This window comes from Crocuta crocuta, unplaced genomic scaffold, assembly GCF_008692635.1.
Source record: "Crocuta crocuta isolate KB4526 unplaced genomic scaffold, BGI_CrCroc_1.0 scaffold64, whole genome shotgun sequence".
Lineage (NCBI taxonomy): Eukaryota > Metazoa > Chordata > Mammalia > Carnivora > Hyaenidae > Crocuta > Crocuta crocuta.
In genome coordinates, this window is record NW_027530640.1 from 8,688,612 (window position 1) to 8,707,975 (window position 19,364).

Consider the following 19,364-nt stretch of genomic DNA (forward strand, 5'->3'; position numbering starts at 1 on the left):
TAGAGACACACTGGCTGGCATTTGTGATTTAAAATGAATAGCCTTAAGTTTTCTGTAAAGTTAAATGGTTCCTTTATTTCCTTTGGGGAAACTTAATCTAAAAGAATATGAAGTGAAAGCTGAATCTTTAGAAAATATTTAGAATATTTAGAAAATAGATTATCTTTTTAAATTTTAAAAAACTAAATGCTTAAAAGAAAAGCAGGGTGGCCCTTGAGAGTATATTTAAATATACTGTAGAAGGCAACTGAGACAAACTGTAACAAAGCAAATCTTTTTTTTTATTTTAATGTTTATTTATTTTTGAGAGAGAGAAAGAGCAAGCAGGGGAGGGGCAGAGAGAGGATCTGAAGCAGGCTCTGCACTATCAGCAGAGAGCCCGACACAGGGCTTGAACTCACAAACCGTGAGATCACGACCTGAGCTGAAGTCACACACTTGCCTGACTGAGTCACGTAGGCATAACAAGGCAAATCTTAGAGTATGCTTTTATTTGATATTGTGTTTCACAGTGTGTGAGAGGGGAAAAAGTGGGACATGTGTCTGAATTTTTCTCTGCAAAGTGGACAGTTTGTGTATTAAGGCAAATTAGGCATTTCCCCCTGTCACATTGTCAAAAATAAAGACTTTATTAGGTGGCAACTATTACAATTCAAATGCGTTTTTCTTCCCAGTAGGATACATAGGCAATTTCATTGTAGAGTTCTGAAATCATGTTGAATCTATGATTTAACTATGAGTATTCAGGAATTATCCTTACCCAAAGGGGGGTCTGGTCTTTATCCTCAGCCCCTATGCTATGATCTAAGTCCTTGGAATGTTCGGCCTGATAAGAGTATCTTTCTATATCTGGAGCCTTGGGCCACACCACATAGTCTAACAATGTGATTTATGGTGAGGGTTTTGGGCCAGGAGGTCTCATCTCAATGTCTGGAGGGGCTAAGGACTAAAGGGCAGCCGTGCAGACAGTCAAGCATGTGTATGTGACCATGCCCCAATAGAAACTCTGGACAGCAAGACTCAGGTGAGCTTCCCTGCTTGGCAGTACTCCATGCATATTGTCATACATTGTTGCTAGGAGAAGCTAGTGCTGTCCATGACCCCCCCCCGGGAGATGACAACTCGTAGCTCACATCTGGAATTCTCCTGGACTCTGCCCCATGCATCACTTTTCTTCATTGACTTTAATTTAGCCTTTCATTGTAATAAATCATAACAGTGAGTGTAACAGCTTTCGATGATTTGTGTTAGTCCTTACAGTGAATTATCAGTCTGAGGGTGGTCTTGGGGACCCCAAGTTTGTAATTGGTGTCAGAAGCAGGGTGGTCTTGGAGATCCCTGACACTTGCTGTTGGTGTCAGGAGTGACTGCTGTCTTAGGAGGTACCCCTCCCAAACTTGATATAACTCCCCCAAATGAGATATCTTTTTATATGTGAGAATATTTTTGGTGAGATTTGGGTTGCACACTTTTACTAATGTGACAGTCATCCTGGCTGTTCCCAAACATTCCAGGTTTCTCCTTCCAGGCATGTGGTAAGTAAGGTTACATTTTCTCACCCACTTAAAGGTAGGCGTGGCCATTTTGACTAGTTTTCGCCAATGAGAGTGGAATTGACATACGGGTAGAAGCAGAAATTGCTGTGTATTCGTCCTACTCTGTCTTTCTCTCTGGGACAAATTGATAACTTGCTAGGTAGTAACCACTCCATCATCCTTGATCCTGGAAAGAAGACAATAGGGACTAGAGCTTTCAGCTGAATTGTGAAAGAAATGTCATATGACTGAGAAATAAACCTCTGTGGTGTTAAATCCCTGGGATTTGCAGTTGTTTGTTCCTGCAGAATAACCTAGACTATCTTGATTCCAACCACCAGAATCACTATTTGCTCAAAGCATGACAAGATTACTATACAAAGATGCTGTTGTTGGTTATTGTTGTTTTTTTTTATATTACTGGCATAATTCTGTGCTCTTTAGTTTGAAAACAAGTACAGTAAAAGCTTGGTTTGTGAGCATAATTCCTGCCCAAAACTTGCTTGTCATCCAAAGCACTTGTGTACCAAAGCGAGTTTCAAGAACCATTGCCTCAGTTGTGATCATGTGACATTTGGCATCATGTACAGCTTGTATTGCAAGACATCGCTTGTTTATCAAGTAAAATTTTATTAGAAATGTTTGCTCATCTTGAGCAAACCAAGTTACTTGCAATCCAAGGTTTTACTGTATATCACAATTATTGGACCAATACTATTTTTAGATATTACCATATCTATCAAAATAGAAAATATTTTGGGGCGCCTGGGTGGCTCAGTCAGTTGAGCGTCCAACTTTGGATCAGGTCATGATCTCGCTGTCTGTGGGTTCAAGCCCCGCATTGGGCTCTGTGCTGACAGCTCAGAGCCTGGAGCCTGCTTCAGATTCTGTGTCTCCCTCGCTCTCTGCCCCTTCCCTGCTCATGCTCTGTCTCTGTCTGTCTCTCAAGAATAAAAAATAAATGTAAAATATTTTTTTAAAAAATATAAAATGTTTTAACCAGCAATTCCCTTTCTATAAATGTTCTTTACTAATATTTACAGAAATGCAAGATATATGATTATCATAGCATACTTTATCACAGTAAAACCTAAATGTCCAGCAGTAGTTAAGGGACTAGTGATGTTTCCATAAAAAGGAAACTTCTCATCCAGCTATTACAGAGTGTGAGGAGACCTCTCATTCCAACCAAGACAGAGAAACAGGGACTGGATTTATTCTTTGTGAAACTATTCCCCCCCCCCCCCCAAAAGTATACAATATATGAAATGGGAGCTTTCAAGACACAAGATGTCTAAAGTCTTCCAAGTGCCTCATGTCACTGACTTGAAAGAATTCTAAGCTGCTATCTAGGAAGAGTGAAGGAACCCAGACTCAGTTTAGTGGACTCCTGAATTTATGTACCAGTGATAGGCCACTAAGGGAGTACTTAGGGGAATACTTACAGCACTAAAGTCCAAATTAGAATAGAAGAAAATATCTTAAATCCGTGTACTCTGCTTCTACCTTGAGAAACTAGAAAACTATCAAATTAAATCCAAAGTAAACAAAAGAGAGAAAATAAAGATCAGAGCTGAAATCAGTGAAATATAAAACAGAAAAAAACCAGTTCAGGAAGTCAGTGAAACCAAAGCTGATTCCTGGAGGAGATCAATAAAGTTATCAATAAAATGGATAATCCTTTAGCCAGATCAATCAGTACAAAAGAGTGTAGACACCAAGTACCAAGGTCAGGAACAAGAGAGGTGGCGTGCTTATAGATAATAAAAGGGTAATAAGAATATTAGTAACAATATTACATCAATTGATTTAACCCTTTGGATGAAATGGAGAAATTTCTTCAAAGACAAAAACTTGGAAAGCTCATTCTAGAAGGAATAGATAACTTGAGGATATTTTCTAAGGTAGGTAATGGAATTTGTCAATAAAACCCTTCCCGCAAAAGAAATTCCACTCCCCAGATGGCTTCATTAGATAATACCATCAAGCACTTAATAAATAAATAGTACCATTTTTATACACTCTTCTAGAATACTGAAGAGGGGGAAGTACTTCCCAACTTGTTCTATGAAGTCAGCATTACTTACTCTCAAACTCTGCCAAGGATATCACAAGAAAATTACAAACCATTATACCACCATGAACATAGGTGCAGGAATTCTAAACAAAATTGTAGCAAACTGAATTTAACAGTTGGTAAAAAGATAATGAATCAAGACCAGCTGAGGTTTATCCCAGGAATGCAAGGTTGGTGTACCATGTGAAAAGCAATCAATGTAATTCACCATTTTAACAAACAAAAAAATAAAATCATAAGACCATCTCAAAAGACAGAGAACACATTTGACAAAGTCTAACATCCACTCTTCATTAACAAAAAAAGGCTCTTAGCAAAGTAGGAATAGAAGGGAACCTCCTCAACCTGATGAAGGGTATCTATGAAAAGCCTACAGGTAACCACACTCTTACTGATTAGAGTAAATACTTTCCCGCTAAGATCAGGAACAAGCCAAGGTGTCTGCTCTCGCCATGATTATTCCACATTGTACTGCAGGTACAGTGCAATCAGGCAAGAAAAAGAATTAAAAAGCTTTTGTATGTGAAAGGAGGAAGTAAAACTTTATTCACAGACAACATGCTTGTCTATGTAGAAATCCAGTGGAATGTACTAGAGTCCAGTGGAAGCTCCTAGAACTATTAAGTGATTTTAGCAAGATTGCAATATGTAAGATCAATATAGTAAAATCGAGTGTATTTCTGTGTACTGGCAATATTTAGAAAATAAAATTTAAAAATTAACACTATTTTCATGAAAAAAATGATACAATATCCTGAGATAGCTCTATAAAATTTCCAAGATCTGGAAGAAAACTATAGACATTGCTGAAAGGAATTACAGAAGACCTAAATAGAGAGATATATTGTGTTCATGGATTTGAAGACTCAGTATTTTTAAGTGAATTCTCCTCATATTGATTTCTGGATTCAAGGCCATCTCTAGCAAAACCCAGCAAGGTTTTTTGCAGGTATTGACAAGATCGTTCCAAAATTCATATGGAATGAATATAGAATAGCCAAAACAGCTTTGAAAAGAGAACAAGTTGGAGGGTTAAAACTACCTGATTTCAATAATCACTATAAAGTTACATAAATCAAGACAGTGTGATAATAACATAAAGATAGACAGATACATTAAACAGAATAGTCTAAAAACATAGATCCACACATACATGAACAACATGTTTTCCATGAAGGTACAAAGGCATTTAGGTGAAAAAAAGTCTCTTCAAAAGCTAGTGATGGAATTGAATAGATATACAAAAAAAAAAATGAATTTTGATTCACACCTTGTACCACACACAAATATTAACGCCAATGAATTATATGCCTAAATGAAAATCTAAAGTCATAAACTGTTTAGGAGAAAATCTTTGTGAATTTGGCTTAGGAAAAGATTTTTTAGTTTTGACATCGTGATCCATAACAGAACAAACTGATAAACTGAACTTTATCAAAATGAAATCTTAGACTCTTCAAAAGAGGAGAAAAAAAATCAAGCCACAGACTGGGAAGAAAAGTAGTTGTAAGTCCTGTGTAGGAGAGCCAGCAGTATTGACTCCATCTTTAGCCCTCTCTATGTTGATGTCCCATCTCTGACTCCCCCTACCCTCAACCTCTGGGCTTCATGCCCTGGGACCCCTAGAGATTAATAGCCATACCTTAGAAATGTCAGCCAGGCCAGGATGGGGGTGGGGGGAGAAGCTTGCTTGGCCCTCTTTAAATTTGTTAAAGATAACCCAGTCTCTCCGTTTCCTGAATTTGAAGATAGGGTCTCCCTCTTGCACAGGTGGTGCCACAGATATAATTGAATGTTTGATGTCCATTAAATGTATGTGAACCTTTTGAAATGTATGCGAACCCTTCGATCTCACTACAGTACTCTTCTGCCAGTCCCTTTGCACTATAGAATCTGTAGAGTAGGTTCCAGATTTTGCAGAGAATAATTGCACAGCTGGATTGTTGCCCAGCAGATCTTCCTTGTCAGTAAGTTACCTTGAAAAAAACCTCTGTGTTAACTGCATGGAGCATTTTTCAGTCTCAAAGGGCCTTCTTGGTTTGGGTGATACTTTCTAGTCCCTCCCCCAGCTTCTTACAGTCATATACCTGATAGAGGAGTTGTAAGAGAGAGAGGAGTTAGAATATATAAAAAATTTTCCGAACTCAATAATGAGAAAAACGAACCTATTAAAATTAGGCAAAAGATTTTAGTAGACTCTTCACCAAAGAAGACGTACAGATAGTAAATAACGACACGAAAAAGTCAACATCGGGGTGCCTGGGCAGCTCGGTCACTTGAGCATCTGACTGTGGCTCAGGTCATGATCTCACAGTTCCTGAGTTCAAGCCCCACATTGGGCTCTGTGCTGACAGCTCAGAGCCTGCTTCAGATCCTCTGTCCCCCTCTCTCTCTGCCCCTCTCCCACTCATGCTCTCTCTCTTTCTCTCTCTCTCAAAAATAAACATTAAAAAAATTAAAACTTGAAATAATTTTAAAAAAGAAAAAACCAACATCATTATTCATTGGGGAAATGCAAATTAAAACTGCACTGTGATACCCCTAGATACCTATTGATTAAAAACTGTGGGTTTGGATGTGGAAAAAATGGATCTCCAATAAATTGAGGGCAGGAATGTAAAATAGCCTCCCTGGAAAACATATTGGCAATCTTCTCAAGATAAACATATGCCTTATATACAGTGCAGCTATTTCACTCCTGGCATTTACCCAAGAGAAATGATACCATGACTGTATACAAAAATACGTACAGGAATGCTCATAGCAGCTTTGTTTTGTAGTAGTCCCAAACTAGAGATAATCCAAATGCCCATCTTCAGATGAATGTGTACCCAAACTATGATATATCCATACATTGGAATACTACTCAGCAATAAAAAGAAATGACCTATGATACATCCAGTAACATGGATAAGTCTCAATACAATTATGCTGAGTGAAAACAGCCAGATAAAAAGAAGTACACACTCTGTGATTCAATTTACATAAAATTTGAGAGAATACAAACGAATGTATAGTGTCAGAAAGCTGATGGGGAGAAGATGGAGAGATTATAGAAGGGCGTAAAGAAACTTTTGGAAGATATGCATATATTCATTATCTTGAACATAGTGATTGTTTCAAGGGTGTCAAAACCTATCAAAGTCCATGCTTTAAGTATGTGCAATTCATTACACCTCGCTAAAGCTGTTTGGGGAAAAATCTGGGGGAACAATTTGTGTCGGTATGGAACTATGTCCATGAAAAGCAAAAACGGAAATTACAGAATATTGTTTAATTTGACCTCAGACTTAAAAAAAAAAAAACACAAACCTAAAGATTAAGAAATCCTCAACTCTGTGTGCTTTTTTTGGTGTATGCATTGAAGCTCAGGTAATTTACATACTGAACTATTGCAGTGGTTAGCCCCAGGGAATGAGATGTGGCACAGGATAGGGAGGTAATATATATGTATTTAACAGAGCGGTTACCACTTTTGCTATTTAAAGTTTCAAGTATTTGTATATTAATAAAGGGATGCTCGTTCCCGGGAGGTTTTTTCCCTAGAAACCGGAACTATTTGGTTGGGCATCAGTTTTACGGTGTAGGTGGTCACAGAGGCTTAGCTAAAGAGCAGCAGGCAGGTGACCTCCCCCTCACCGCCTAAAGAGGCGCCCCCGGCATCACCTAGCAGGGGCGCCCGCGAGCGCGCGGCCACCTCTCGCGAAAGGCGGAGCCGGNGGCCCTGCCGAGCTGCACGGCCCCGGGACGCGGCAGAGACACGCTCGCGCGGAAACCCCTGCGGTTACACGTGTGAAGGTAGCGTTTCCTTCTGGGGGTCGCGGCGGTCTCGGAGGACTGCGCCTTCGCCGGCTTAGAGGGAGCCGCGGGCCGGAGACCGGGAGGCGCCGGCGGTCCCCGCACTTTCTCCTCGCAGGAGGAGGCGTGACCTGACATTCTCGCTGGGGTCGCGGGAGGCCAAGGGTGACGGGGAGCCCCGAGGAGCGGCCGCCTCCCCGGATCCCGGCCCTCAGCCGCCTCGCAAACGCCGCCATTTGATTTGCCCCGAGGTGGGCTCGTCCGGCCGGTTTCCCAGCCTCAGGTGGTTCGCTTCTCACGTGTGCGTTTTTCCGCAGGGCCTTTGCGCAGGACCCGCGTGCCCGGATTCGAGTCCTTTTCGTCCTCTTCGGAGGGTAAGCTTTGAGAGGCCGTCTGCGTCCTCACGCGGCCGCCGGGCGCGCACTCGCGGTTGTCTGCTTTACTCGAGGGTAGTTGCGGGAAATGCGCAGCGGTCGCGGATACGCGTGGTCGCTTTTGCGCCACCGCCGGGAGGGCTTTAGGTCATGGGAAGGTAGTGGCAGAGTTTATGTTTGTCACAAAGAGATGTCCGGGACGGAGGCAGACTCAGACCTTCCCCGCGACTTGGGACAGTCTGCACGCTAAGCGGGACTGGTTTTGTCTCGGCCCGTGTGCCCCGAAACTTTCCCCAAAATGTGAAGTTGAGTGAATTAGGAGTATTTTCTTAGGAAAAAATGTTGCCAAATGCTTTCTTGAATCCTTTGTATTAACTGTTAGGTCCTGTAAGGTGCCCAGCCCTCAGATGGGCCACTCCCCAGTTCTGAAGGTTCTCCGCCTCCTCCCCACCCCCACCCCCGTCGAGGGCCTGGCCTGCCTTTTCTCTTTCGGGGTCTGGCTGGAGAGGTTAGGGTGGGGTAGGAGAGGGAAAGGCTGTCTAACATCCCTCCCTCCTCCATTCAGGGATTCGAACCTTGCCCAGTTAAGGCCTGTAGAACTCTCTCCTTGCATCGCAAAAGATGTTTTGAATTCACGTATATTTTGAAATTTTCAGTTTTCCTATGAGTCACTAAAAGGAAACATGCCCATTTTAAAATTTAAAGTTTTTTTTTTTAAATAAGCATATCTTAAGACCAGAGAGAGACTTTTGAGAGTATAGAAAATTGCTAAATCAATGGTAAAATGTGAGAACACCAAAATGCTGGAAATCACTGCTTTAGGGAAGATTTTATTTGACATAATACTTATTTTTGCCTTGTTCAACCGTTGATGATACTGTAATTTGATTTTCGTATTTTTTTTTCTTGAAATCGCAGTTTTTAGATTTGGAAGGCAGCTGATGTCATGTGGATTGCAAAGCATGTAAATATTTTTTATATCATTTCTAAAAAAATTTGTTTTCTGCCTGGATGATATTTATGGGGAGGAAATGTTGGCCCTTACCATAATTGACTCTTCCATTAGAAAGCTGTGTGTTTTGGGGGGCACCTGGGTGGCTCAGTCGGTGAAGCATCGGGCTTCAGCCCAGGTCATGGTCGCATGATTTGGATTCAGCCCCAGCATCATCCGGACCTGTGCGTCTGGAGCCTGCTTCAGATTCTGGTTCTCTGGTCTCTCTCTGCCCCTCCCCCACTCGCACTCTGTCTCTCCCTTTCTCTCTCTCAAAAATAAACATTAACACTTTCTAGAAAAAGAAGAAAGCTATCTGTTTTAAAGCTCTGTTTTGAAGCCGATCTTCAGTCCAGGCCCCACCTTCCTTGTCATTGCTCTGATGATTAGGATTTCAGACCTCTTAGCAGATGCCTTCTGATCTGTGGTAGCAGCGAACACATTTCTAGTGTGCTGTCGCAGAAAGCAGCTTCAGTAAAGGACATTTGATAATTATTTCTGTTCATCTTCATCTTGCTGCTTCCAACACCTTTGTCTAGGCTGTTAGGTGATTTTGACTCTTCTGTTACCTGTAATATTTGCACAATATTTCTAGCATTGTGACAACTGAAAACTTGAAACTTCTTTCTTTTTTATTTTTTTTTAATTTTTAATGTTTTCTCTATTTCTGAGAGAGACAGAGACAGCGTGAGCAGGGGAGAGTCAGAGAGAGAGAAAGACACAGAATCTGAAGTAGACTACAGGCTCTGAGCTAGCTGTCAGCACAGAGCCCGATGCGGGGCTCGAACCCACGAACTGTGAGATCATGACCTGAGCCGAAGTCGGATGCTTAACCGACTGAGCCACCCAGGTGCCCCGAAAACTTGAAACTTTTCAAAATACCCCCTGTGTATTCATTTAACCAATTCTGGAAGAATCTGGTGATGGTGCAAAAGAGAGTTGTTTCCATTGCTGCCACCAGATTGGGTTTGTTCGTTCAGTCTTTCATTTCATTTGTCTTTGAAAATGTTCTTCTCAAGCATACTGTTGGAGATTTCTTAAATATTCTTCGAGGATCCAATTCACATGCTCACCTGTCCCACCAAATTAGTAAACCCAACAAAAAAAGAAATTGGGTTAGGGTGATAAGTGAGGCCCCTAAGTGGATTTTAAGTCATTGTTTCCTTCTTTCCTGAATGCTTATAAACCTTTTCAAACTCTAGATGTGCATGCACTGAAGATCAGTGTCAAGCTCTCCTGTTTTGGAAGTTTGGCTTATCCCCTGCTGAGTTCCCATATTCTGGGTTGTGTGCTCCTGTCGCTCAGAATTCCAGACAGTGACTCTGAAACAGCAAGCAAGTTTCTTCAGTACCCAGGGAAGTAGTTCATCTGATCCTGAAGACTCCAGTGAATTGATCTGAGATAGGTACTTGCTCACTATCTTAGGGGTTTTACTGGGGACTGACTATTGAAGTACCCTTACCAGATTACTGTTGTATTCTCCAGCATGCAGAAAGGCCTGTGAACACAGAATTAGCTAACTTGATAACTCAGTAGAACATTTTCTGCAGTGAATAAAATTGTGTGACATCTGATGAGGGGACTACAAGTCCCTTACCTTTCCCCTATTTGTGATACGCCTTTGAAAACGTGCCAGTAGCTCCTTTCTGCCTACTTGCAGAGTGGAATATGGAACGGGAGAAGCAGCCTTGCCATTCGCTTGTCACAGTGGTTCACATAACAGTAGAACAGCAGGCAGTGGTGGGGAAATTAAATTGTGGATGTTGGACTCAAATACCTTCTCCCTCTCTGTTTTCCAAAGCTCTGTGTTAGGAGTTGGATTCAGAGAGAAGTTGAGAGCTGGCAGGTAGTAGGTAGTAGCTAAGAGGACTTTTTAATGGATTAATATATTGCTTCCCCTACCTCCTCTGCGTAGTTGAATTTGGCTTATGAAAGTGGCAAGAAAGCATTTATCTATTTTTTACTTTATAACGTTTACTCATGATGCCAACACAGTGAATTTTATACTGGTGTAGACCCGTTACTGTCTCCTTCCATGTGCATACTGTGTGCCTAACTCTGGCATGTCACTCTGCCGAAAAGTGGTCAGACCTCAGAGATAGTAGGAATGCATCGATTATGAATGAATCAATTATATCTATTAACATCAGTGAAAAACTTAAAAAACCGCAAAAGCCTTTGTTAACAGGAGACTAGTCGAATGATATCCGATAAAATTTATATCTTTTTATTTAATTATTGTTCCTCTAGTGGCATTATGTGCTCCTGACAGCTGGAACTGAAAGATTTACACAGCCTATAAACAACGACATAAAACCTTAGACTACTTAAACTTTTCATAACATCTCTTCCATACATACTTATTAAAATAGTGAATTTTCAGAACTCTTTGACTATCTGCTCCATGGCCTTCTGAGTAGAATCTTCAGTCTAATTTTGAGTGGTGATGTTCCCCTTGACCAGGCAAGTTGTTTTTATGGACCAGTTTCCTCCCAGGTAGAAAACAGTTGTTTGGGAATCAGTAATTGCCTAACAAAATCCTTCAACATAATGTGATGATATACAAATACCCTAAACATAACAATTATTGTATTTTTCCTTATATATTCTGATGAATGTGTTTTTGTGGTATTTTGCCAAGCTAGGAAGTGAAATCACATGGATGTCGGTGAGTACCCCATGGCAGCTGTTACTTCCTGTCGTTCGTTCAGAGTGAACTGTAACTTGGAAGCCTTCTTTAGGTAAGAAAGTTGGTAGTTTGAAAGAAGAATCAATTTTTTAAACAGTCATGTATGTTTAGGTTGAAATTTTTATATCTTGGTTTTCAGGATAATAAAGATCAATTTGTCTTGCATTCTAAAATATACTGGTGCTCATGGGAGCTAAATTGTATAAAACTTATGATTTGTGGGGGGGCACTGGGTGGCTATTCAGTTAAACGTCCAACTCTTGATCTCCGCTTAGGTCTTGACTTCAGGGTTATGAGTTCAACTATTGGGCTTCATGCTGGGCCTGACGCCTACCTAAAAAAAAAAATGCTTTGTGGATGAGTTTTATACTCTGAGAATAAATGTACACAAGGAAAAAGAAAATTAAAATGTTATTTTTAGTAGAGTTACTGGTATTCATTTAATGTCTGTTATTTCTGGTGATTTTATCAGTGAATTGGCAATTTAATATTTTACCGAATAAACAATTAAAACAATCCATGTTATGTCGAATCAGATATAATGTATAACACAGTCCCTTTCGTTACAACTGCAAGACAGTTTTCTAGCCTGATATATGGGTGAAATTTTTGTTTTACTTGTGGTTTCACTGCTTTCCCAGTGAAGGATGATATTAGGAATAACTTTTTGGGATAACTTAGTGAAATTTTAACAATACTTTCTGTAAGCTTAACAAATAAAACACATACAAGCAAAATATTTATAAATGTGGTCTCCGAGTTTAGGATACACTGTCCATTCTTTGACCTTACTTGGGCCATCGGATTTCATTTTAGGGAATTAAAATTAAAGAGTAGGTCAGCAATTTCAAAATAAGTTGAAAAAACTTACTTGGAAAAAAACAAAAATAAGCATATTTTGAATATGTTTTGAATTGTTGATGTCAGCATTTCATATATTTTATGTTTTATTACTGGACCAGTTCTCAGTCATGCACATCATTGGTTGAAGCATACTAAAATGTGGGTGTTAGCTCTTTTACGTGAAATTTGAGATACAACTTTACAACTATTTTTGCTTTTCACTTCAGTTTTTAAAGCCCTAACGATGACATTTCATTTTTTCAGTGACTTTATAGGCCTGTCCTGCTTTGGGGATCCAGCTCTCTCTTACTTAAGAAATGTTGCACATTAGACAGAGATATATATATATTTCTAATGTTCATGGATGATAAAAGGGTTAAATAGTTAACCAAAGTTAAATAAAGTTCAGAACCACTCTTAGCATTATTTTGCCTCTCAAATGTGTGCTTAAACATTTTGGATTCTTATGTAGAACATACATACAAGATAACCCTATACACTTGGGTATATCTGGACCTGAAATTTGTTGGAACGTAGTGTATCTTAAGCTGGCTAATTCCTGGAGATTCATCATGACTTTCTCTCGGAGAAGAATGCTCCTTCCTTTGCTGTTTTACATTTGCTAGTGAGTGGCAGGTGTATTGTTTTCACTGGCTCTGTTCCTGGTGTGTCTAACTTTGGTAGAGCTCCTGTGTCCTGGGCGTCACCTGAAAATTGTACTTCAATTTAAGAAATGAAATTAGTTCAGAAGAATGCACTGAACAACTTAATATAACAACGACTGCCACATTGATTAAGCCTTTACTATGTTCTGGTACTCAGGGTACTCTGATCCTCTCAATAGTCTTATGAGATTGGGTTCTGCTCTTCTCCCTGCTCTTCAGATGAGGAAACTAAGGCTTAAATTGGCTCAGACAAGATTGCACTGTTAGTAAATGGTGCGGCTGGGACTCTTCCAGGCCTATGCTTTTGATTACATTTTACTGTCTTTCCGAACCCCCAGGAGTTGTTAGCACAATTGTATGTGATGCTTCCTTCTCTGTAGGAGTTAGTAGGAATATGGTAATTGACCAGGAATGAACCTGGGACACACACTGCTTCCTTAGATACTTCCTTTTAGAAGCCTCCCAACCACTCCCTCCCATTCACACGCTCAGTCACATGCCATCGCCTTATTCTTCCAGTGCAATTTGTACCAGTTTCAGGGAGGGCATTCCTCATGATATCTCACCATTTGACTTTGCTCTCTTTGAGAGCAAGCTCCCTGTTATCTCTGTATCCCTAGCACGTGGCAGTACCCATCAATGTGTGAAAGTGGAAGATTACTATTAAAATTTGTTAAATGGTTTTTCATTTTCTGATGTTAATCTGTACAATTAGAGGACACATGTCTAGGAAATGTGGAAAGTATTATCACTGAACATCTTTTAATGTTTACAGAATGAAGAGGAACAGTTTATCTCTTGTGAATAAAATTGTCCAGTCCTCACCAGCAGTGAAGCAACCGAAAGTTGGGTTCTACTCTTCTTTCAACCACACCCTCATGCACAGTGTTGTAGACTGGGGGAGTTTGCCTCACCATGTGGTATTACGCATTTTCCAGTATCTTCCTTTAATAGATCGGGCCCGGGCATCTTCAGTATGTAGGAAATGGAATGAAGTTTTTCATGTTCCCGACCTTTGGAGAAAGTTTGAATTTGAACTGAACCAATCTGCGACTTCATATTTTAAGTCTACCCACCCCGACCTCATTCAGCAGATCATTAAAAAACATGCTACCCATCTCCAGTATGTCAGCTTTAAGGTAAGAAAAGTATTAAACAGAAAAGACTCGCATTTCAGCAATGTCATTTATTTGTTGATCTAGATCCTCATACTGAAGCAGTCAGTGAATTTTGCAGAAGTTTTATTCTGAACAATTTCCTGTTTTCCTGTAGTTATTTGCATAGACTGTGGTGTAGAACTTGAGCTATAACTTAAACTTCACTTTCCTTCCTCTGGGTGGTACTACTAAAATTCAAGTCATCTTAAAGGATTTGAAAGTATGGAGCACTTAGAAAGTTACTTCGTCATCAGCTCTATTTCTCACTTTTTGTCTGAGACCTTTGTATAAAGAAAAAATACTGATTTGTTTTATAGCTTGATGAGGTAAATACAGTTTTGCAATTGAATTCTGTTAAATAGTTGTATTGCCAATAACTTTTCTGATAACTTACCTTCTGGAAATTTAAGATTTAAAATTGTCTTTATAGGTTGATAGCAGTACTGAATCAGCAGAAGCTGCCTGTGATATCCTTTCTCATCTGGTAAATTGTTCTATCCAGACTTTGGGCTTGATTTCGACGGCCAAACCAAGTTTTATGAATGTGTCAAAGGTAAAGGTGCAAGGCTTTTTTGTGAGATAAACAAAAGTTCTCAAATATTTCAATCTAGGCAAAAAATGATTCTTTTCCTAAAAATAGATGGTGTCATCCTTATATTCAGAGAGTTACTTGAAGCACTTTTCTCTTGACTTCTTTTTGCTGAAATAGCTTATGCACAATTTCATTCTTATACTTTGTAATTTTAATAATTGTTTCTGCAGTAGCTATGATTGATGTAAAATTTAGATGTTATACGTAGGATTTTTCAAGTGCCAGTTTACTTAGTTTCTTTGAATATAGAGTGTATATGGCCAGTAGTGGATGTTTTTCTTGTAATTTTATAGCTTCTGTATTGGAGCTAGAACAGCATAATAGTAAATGAACTGTACTAATTAGGATAATTGGTTTCTGTGTAATAGAAACTCTAAAACGATAGTAGCTTACACAACATGGCTGAAATTTATTTCTCTTACATTAAAGAAATCCATGCATGAGTGTAGCGGGTAGGAAGCTGTTGGGATCTCGAGCTCCTTCCAAGCATTCCATTTTCTTTAAGGCATTCTCTTCATTTTCACGGGCCAAGATGGCTTTCTGAGCTCCAGCCGTCACATCCTGTTTTAGGCAGCCAGGTAGAAGAAGTGGGGAAAGAAGGGTATGCCCCCTGCTTTTCAAGGACACTAGCCATGGGCACCACATAGTGCTTCTGTTGTTATCTCCCTGGCCAGCACTTAACAGTGTGGCCACACAAGATTTCTGGTTGACCTGGAATGTTTTTTAGCTCGCTGGTAATGTGCCCAGCTAAAAACTGAGACTAGATTACCAAAGAAGAAGGGATGAATGGTTGTTGGGAAGCAGTCAGCAGTCTCTGCTGCATAAACTAGTAGTTGTCTTCATTCAGGCTTCAGCTTGCATGCCATCTCGTCAGGCCAGCATTCCTTGACCAGTTTTGCTAAAACAGCACCACCTCCCCCATTTACATTCTACTGTATTGGAATAGTTTCTTCATAGCATTCATTAGTACCTGAAATTACCTTATTTATTTAGCATGTTTATTCTCTTCCCCTAGAACAAAACATAAATTCTTTGAAGGCGGGGATTCTGTTTTGTTTATTTACCATTGTAAACCTAGAGTTAGAGTAGTGCGAGGTATATAATAAACACTAAGTTATGGGTGCCAGTAAAACTGGCTAGTTGAAGAGGACAGAGGAATAGTAGCTCCGTCTCTCTCATAAACTAGGTCATAGCTTCCAGGCCTTTCCACTAGCCTGTTTATCTTTTAAGAGATAGAGAAAATGGGTCATTTGGAGATTAGAGTAATATAAGCCATCAGGTGGAAACTTACTACTTCTAGGTAATTATTTCCTTGTATATGAATGATGGAATCGGATTAGCCTGAAATTCTTAGATTCTAAGCTGTCTCCAGTGCAGCAGATCAACTTCATATCTGGGTTAGTTGATGCAGTCACCAGGGTAAGGCACCTGTGATTAGCAGACTTCCTTTCAAGCTCTGTCCCCACAGTAAAATCAGCTGAGTGACTTCCGGCAAAGTCACGCATCTCTCTTGAGTGTCAATTTTTTCACTTGTAAACTGGGGAAATATAAAATGCAACAACAGTATTTTGTTAGGTATAGGCATAAAGAGTGCTAAAGGAATATATGGATACAATAATGAATACTAAAGTGTGTACTTTAATGCTCAAATACATCCTTCAGGACTATAAGTGTCCATTGAGAATTGATTAAAGAGAAAGTAAACCTTACATTTCTTAAGGAAAAAGTGATGTATTTCTCTAATAATTTTTGGCACAATAAAATTTGGTAAAGAGATCTAGCCATCCACCACTTAAAAATTGATATACATCAATTTACAATTAGTATAACCCAGTATGTTTTATCATAAATGAATTGAGACTTCTAACCAATTTGGTCATTATTTTTTTTAATTCTTTAATGTTTATTTATTTATGAGAGAGAGAAAGGCAGAGACAGAGCCCAAGTAGGAAAGGGACAAAGAGAGGAGACAAAGAATCTGAAGCAGGCGCCAGGCTCTGAGCTGTCAGCACAGAGCCCGACATGGCACTCAAACTCTCCAGCCATGAGATCACGACCTGAGTCAAAGCCCAGTGCTTAACCAACTGAGCCACCCAGGTGTCCCTCCAATTTGGTCATTCTAATAGGGGTAATAGAATCTTTGGTAGAATCCAGATGGACTTTGAAAAAGGAAAAATAATGCATGGATTTGGTTTTCAGACTTTCTATCTGTGTCAAAAAATATTGGATCTGAAAACTTGGGAAACTGTATGCATTTTGGAGCCTTTATTTAATTTTCTAGCAAAAAGCATATCACTAAAGAATAGGATCATTTATTTATTCATCAACAAATATTCATTGATCTCCTACTATGTGCCAGTATTATTTTAGGTACTAGAAGTATGGGAGTGAATAAAACAGATGAAAAGTCTGTTTATTCTCTGGCAAGAGTGGAAAACAGTCAGCCAGTGAATAGTTGAGGCTCCACAGGCTGTAGTTCTGCAGCTACTCACCTCCAGCACTGGAGTGTGGAAGCAGAGCAGACGTAGACAGTATGTAAGAGAAGGAGCACGGCTGTGTGCCAGCCACACATCAGTTGTGAACACTGGAAGTTTCATATAATTTTCACGTGCCACAAAATAATCATTCTTTACAAAACTTTTTTCAACCACTTAAAAATATAAAAGCCATTCTGAACTCAAGAGCCATATAGTAACAGACTAGGTTGGATTTGGCCAGCAGATCCTAATTTGCCAACCCTCTTCTAGGAAAGAAATATGTATATATCCTCTTAATGTCACATGCTTAAGGTTAAAAGTAAATGGAAGATGTGTGTATGAAATCTCAGAAAAATCTTCCTTTCTCACCATTCCATTTATCAGTTGTAAAAGTATAAAAGTATACCTTGTCTTCTACTGACTAATGGTGTCATGAAAAACACTTCTGTGTTGATTGCCTTTACTATGTTTTTGTTAGTATATGTCGATATAAGTAGTTTTAGTGGATTGAAGCTCTAGATTTTTAAATAATGTTTTCATAATTCTTTCCTCATTGCCGTGCAAGTCTCATTTTGTGTCAGCACTTACAGTTGTTTTTGTCAACTCCAAATCATTATCGTCAATTAAAATTGAAGACACCCCAGTGGATGACCCTTCACTGAAGATTCTCGTGGCCAATAATAGTGACACTCTAAGACTCCTAAAAATGAGTAGCTGTCCTCATGTTTCATCTGATGGTACACTTTATCTTTTTAAGCTTGCTTGATGTTTTTTTATTCTACTAATAGTAACAATGTAATTTCATACTGAAAAATACGTGCTTATGAGACATAATTGAAAAAGTAACTTTTTTAAAAAAGAAGTCTTAATCTGCAAGCTAAGCATAATTTAAATTCCTTCTAAAAGTATTTTAGTCATAGGTATATTTTATTATACATGTATTTTTTATTACTATCTATAATTATATGCCTATGTCTTGCCATCCATCTCAGAAATCATTTGATATCTATTTTAGCAAGTAATGAATAAGTAATGTCAAATTTAGTTTATAAAATGTTGTATTAGCATCAGTATGATTCTTGGTTCTTAAGAGTTTTTCCCCGTTCCCTGCAGGAATCCTTTGTGTAGCTGACCATTGTCAAGGCCTTAGAGAATTGGCATTGAATTATTACATTCTGAGTGATGAACTTCTCCTAGCCCTTTCAAGTGAAACTCATGTTCACCTTGAGCATCTTCGAATTGATGTTGTGAGTGAAAATCCTGGAGAAGTTGAATTTCACGCTATTAAAAAACAAAGTTGGGATGCACTTATTAAACACTCCCCTGGAGTTAATGTTGTTATGTATTTCTTTTTATATGAAGAAGAATTTGAGGTGTTCTTCAGAGAAGAAACCCCTGTTACTCACCTTTATTTTGGTCGTTCGGTAAGCAAAGCAGTTCTAGGACGGATAGGTCTTAACTGTCCACGACTAATTGAGTTAGTGGTGTGTGCTAATGGTCTTCAGACTCTTGATGCTGAACTTATTTGTATTGCTGAACGCTGTAGAAACTTAACATCCCTGGGCCTCAGTGAATGTGAAGTGAGCTGCAGTGCATTTGTTGATTTTGTAAGACTGTGTGGGAAAAGGCTAACCCACCTCTCCGTAATGGAAGATGTTTTGGTCCCTGACAGTAATTATAGTCTAGAAGAAATTCACACTGAAGTGTCTAAATACCTGGGAAGAATATGGTCCCCTGATGTCCTGCCTATCTGGTAGTTGGCTACCAAAGATTCTTGTGTTTGTTTTTAAATCAGTAAGATGAGCTTATTTCTGTCTAATGCAGATTTAAGTTTTCAGATGCATTGCTGAAATATTTCACATAAAGTATATTATCATTTGCAAACTGTCTTAATGGATTGCAGCAGAAACATTTGGGAAAAAAAGTAGGAGAAATTTTAAGAGCCAGAAATAATCCATAAACAGGACTTAGATCCTGTATTGTGGATTAGGTAGCTGATAGGCTAAACACTACACATGGTTTGTAGATTAGTTTCTCAGCCTTCCTTAAAGGGACATTTTAGCTTGCTAAATAAATTTATAATGTTGAGCTCTGGATCCCTAAATTATGATGTTTATAACTTTATATTGCTTTAATTGCTTCTCTTTCATGTTGGCATTAGTATGT

The 19,364-nt window shown here is 39.1% G+C and overlaps 1 protein-coding gene across 1 annotated transcript; it reads left to right on the top strand.

The window, feature by feature from the left end:
- The first annotated feature begins 7,744 nt into the window (after positions 1–7,744).
- LOC144235379 (F-box/LRR-repeat protein 21) lies at positions 7,745–19,364 on the top strand. Its single transcript, XM_077768933.1, has 8 exons — positions 7,745–7,784; positions 8,703–8,748; positions 9,978–10,180; positions 11,421–11,516; positions 13,748–14,111; positions 14,560–14,682; positions 17,764–17,935; positions 18,312–19,364. The coding sequence occupies exons 4-8, from the start codon at positions 11,434–11,436 to the stop codon at positions 18,953–18,955; spliced, it is 1,386 nt and encodes a 461-aa protein (XP_077625059.1). The 5' UTR covers positions 7,745–7,784; positions 8,703–8,748; positions 9,978–10,180; positions 11,421–11,433; the 3' UTR covers positions 18,956–19,364.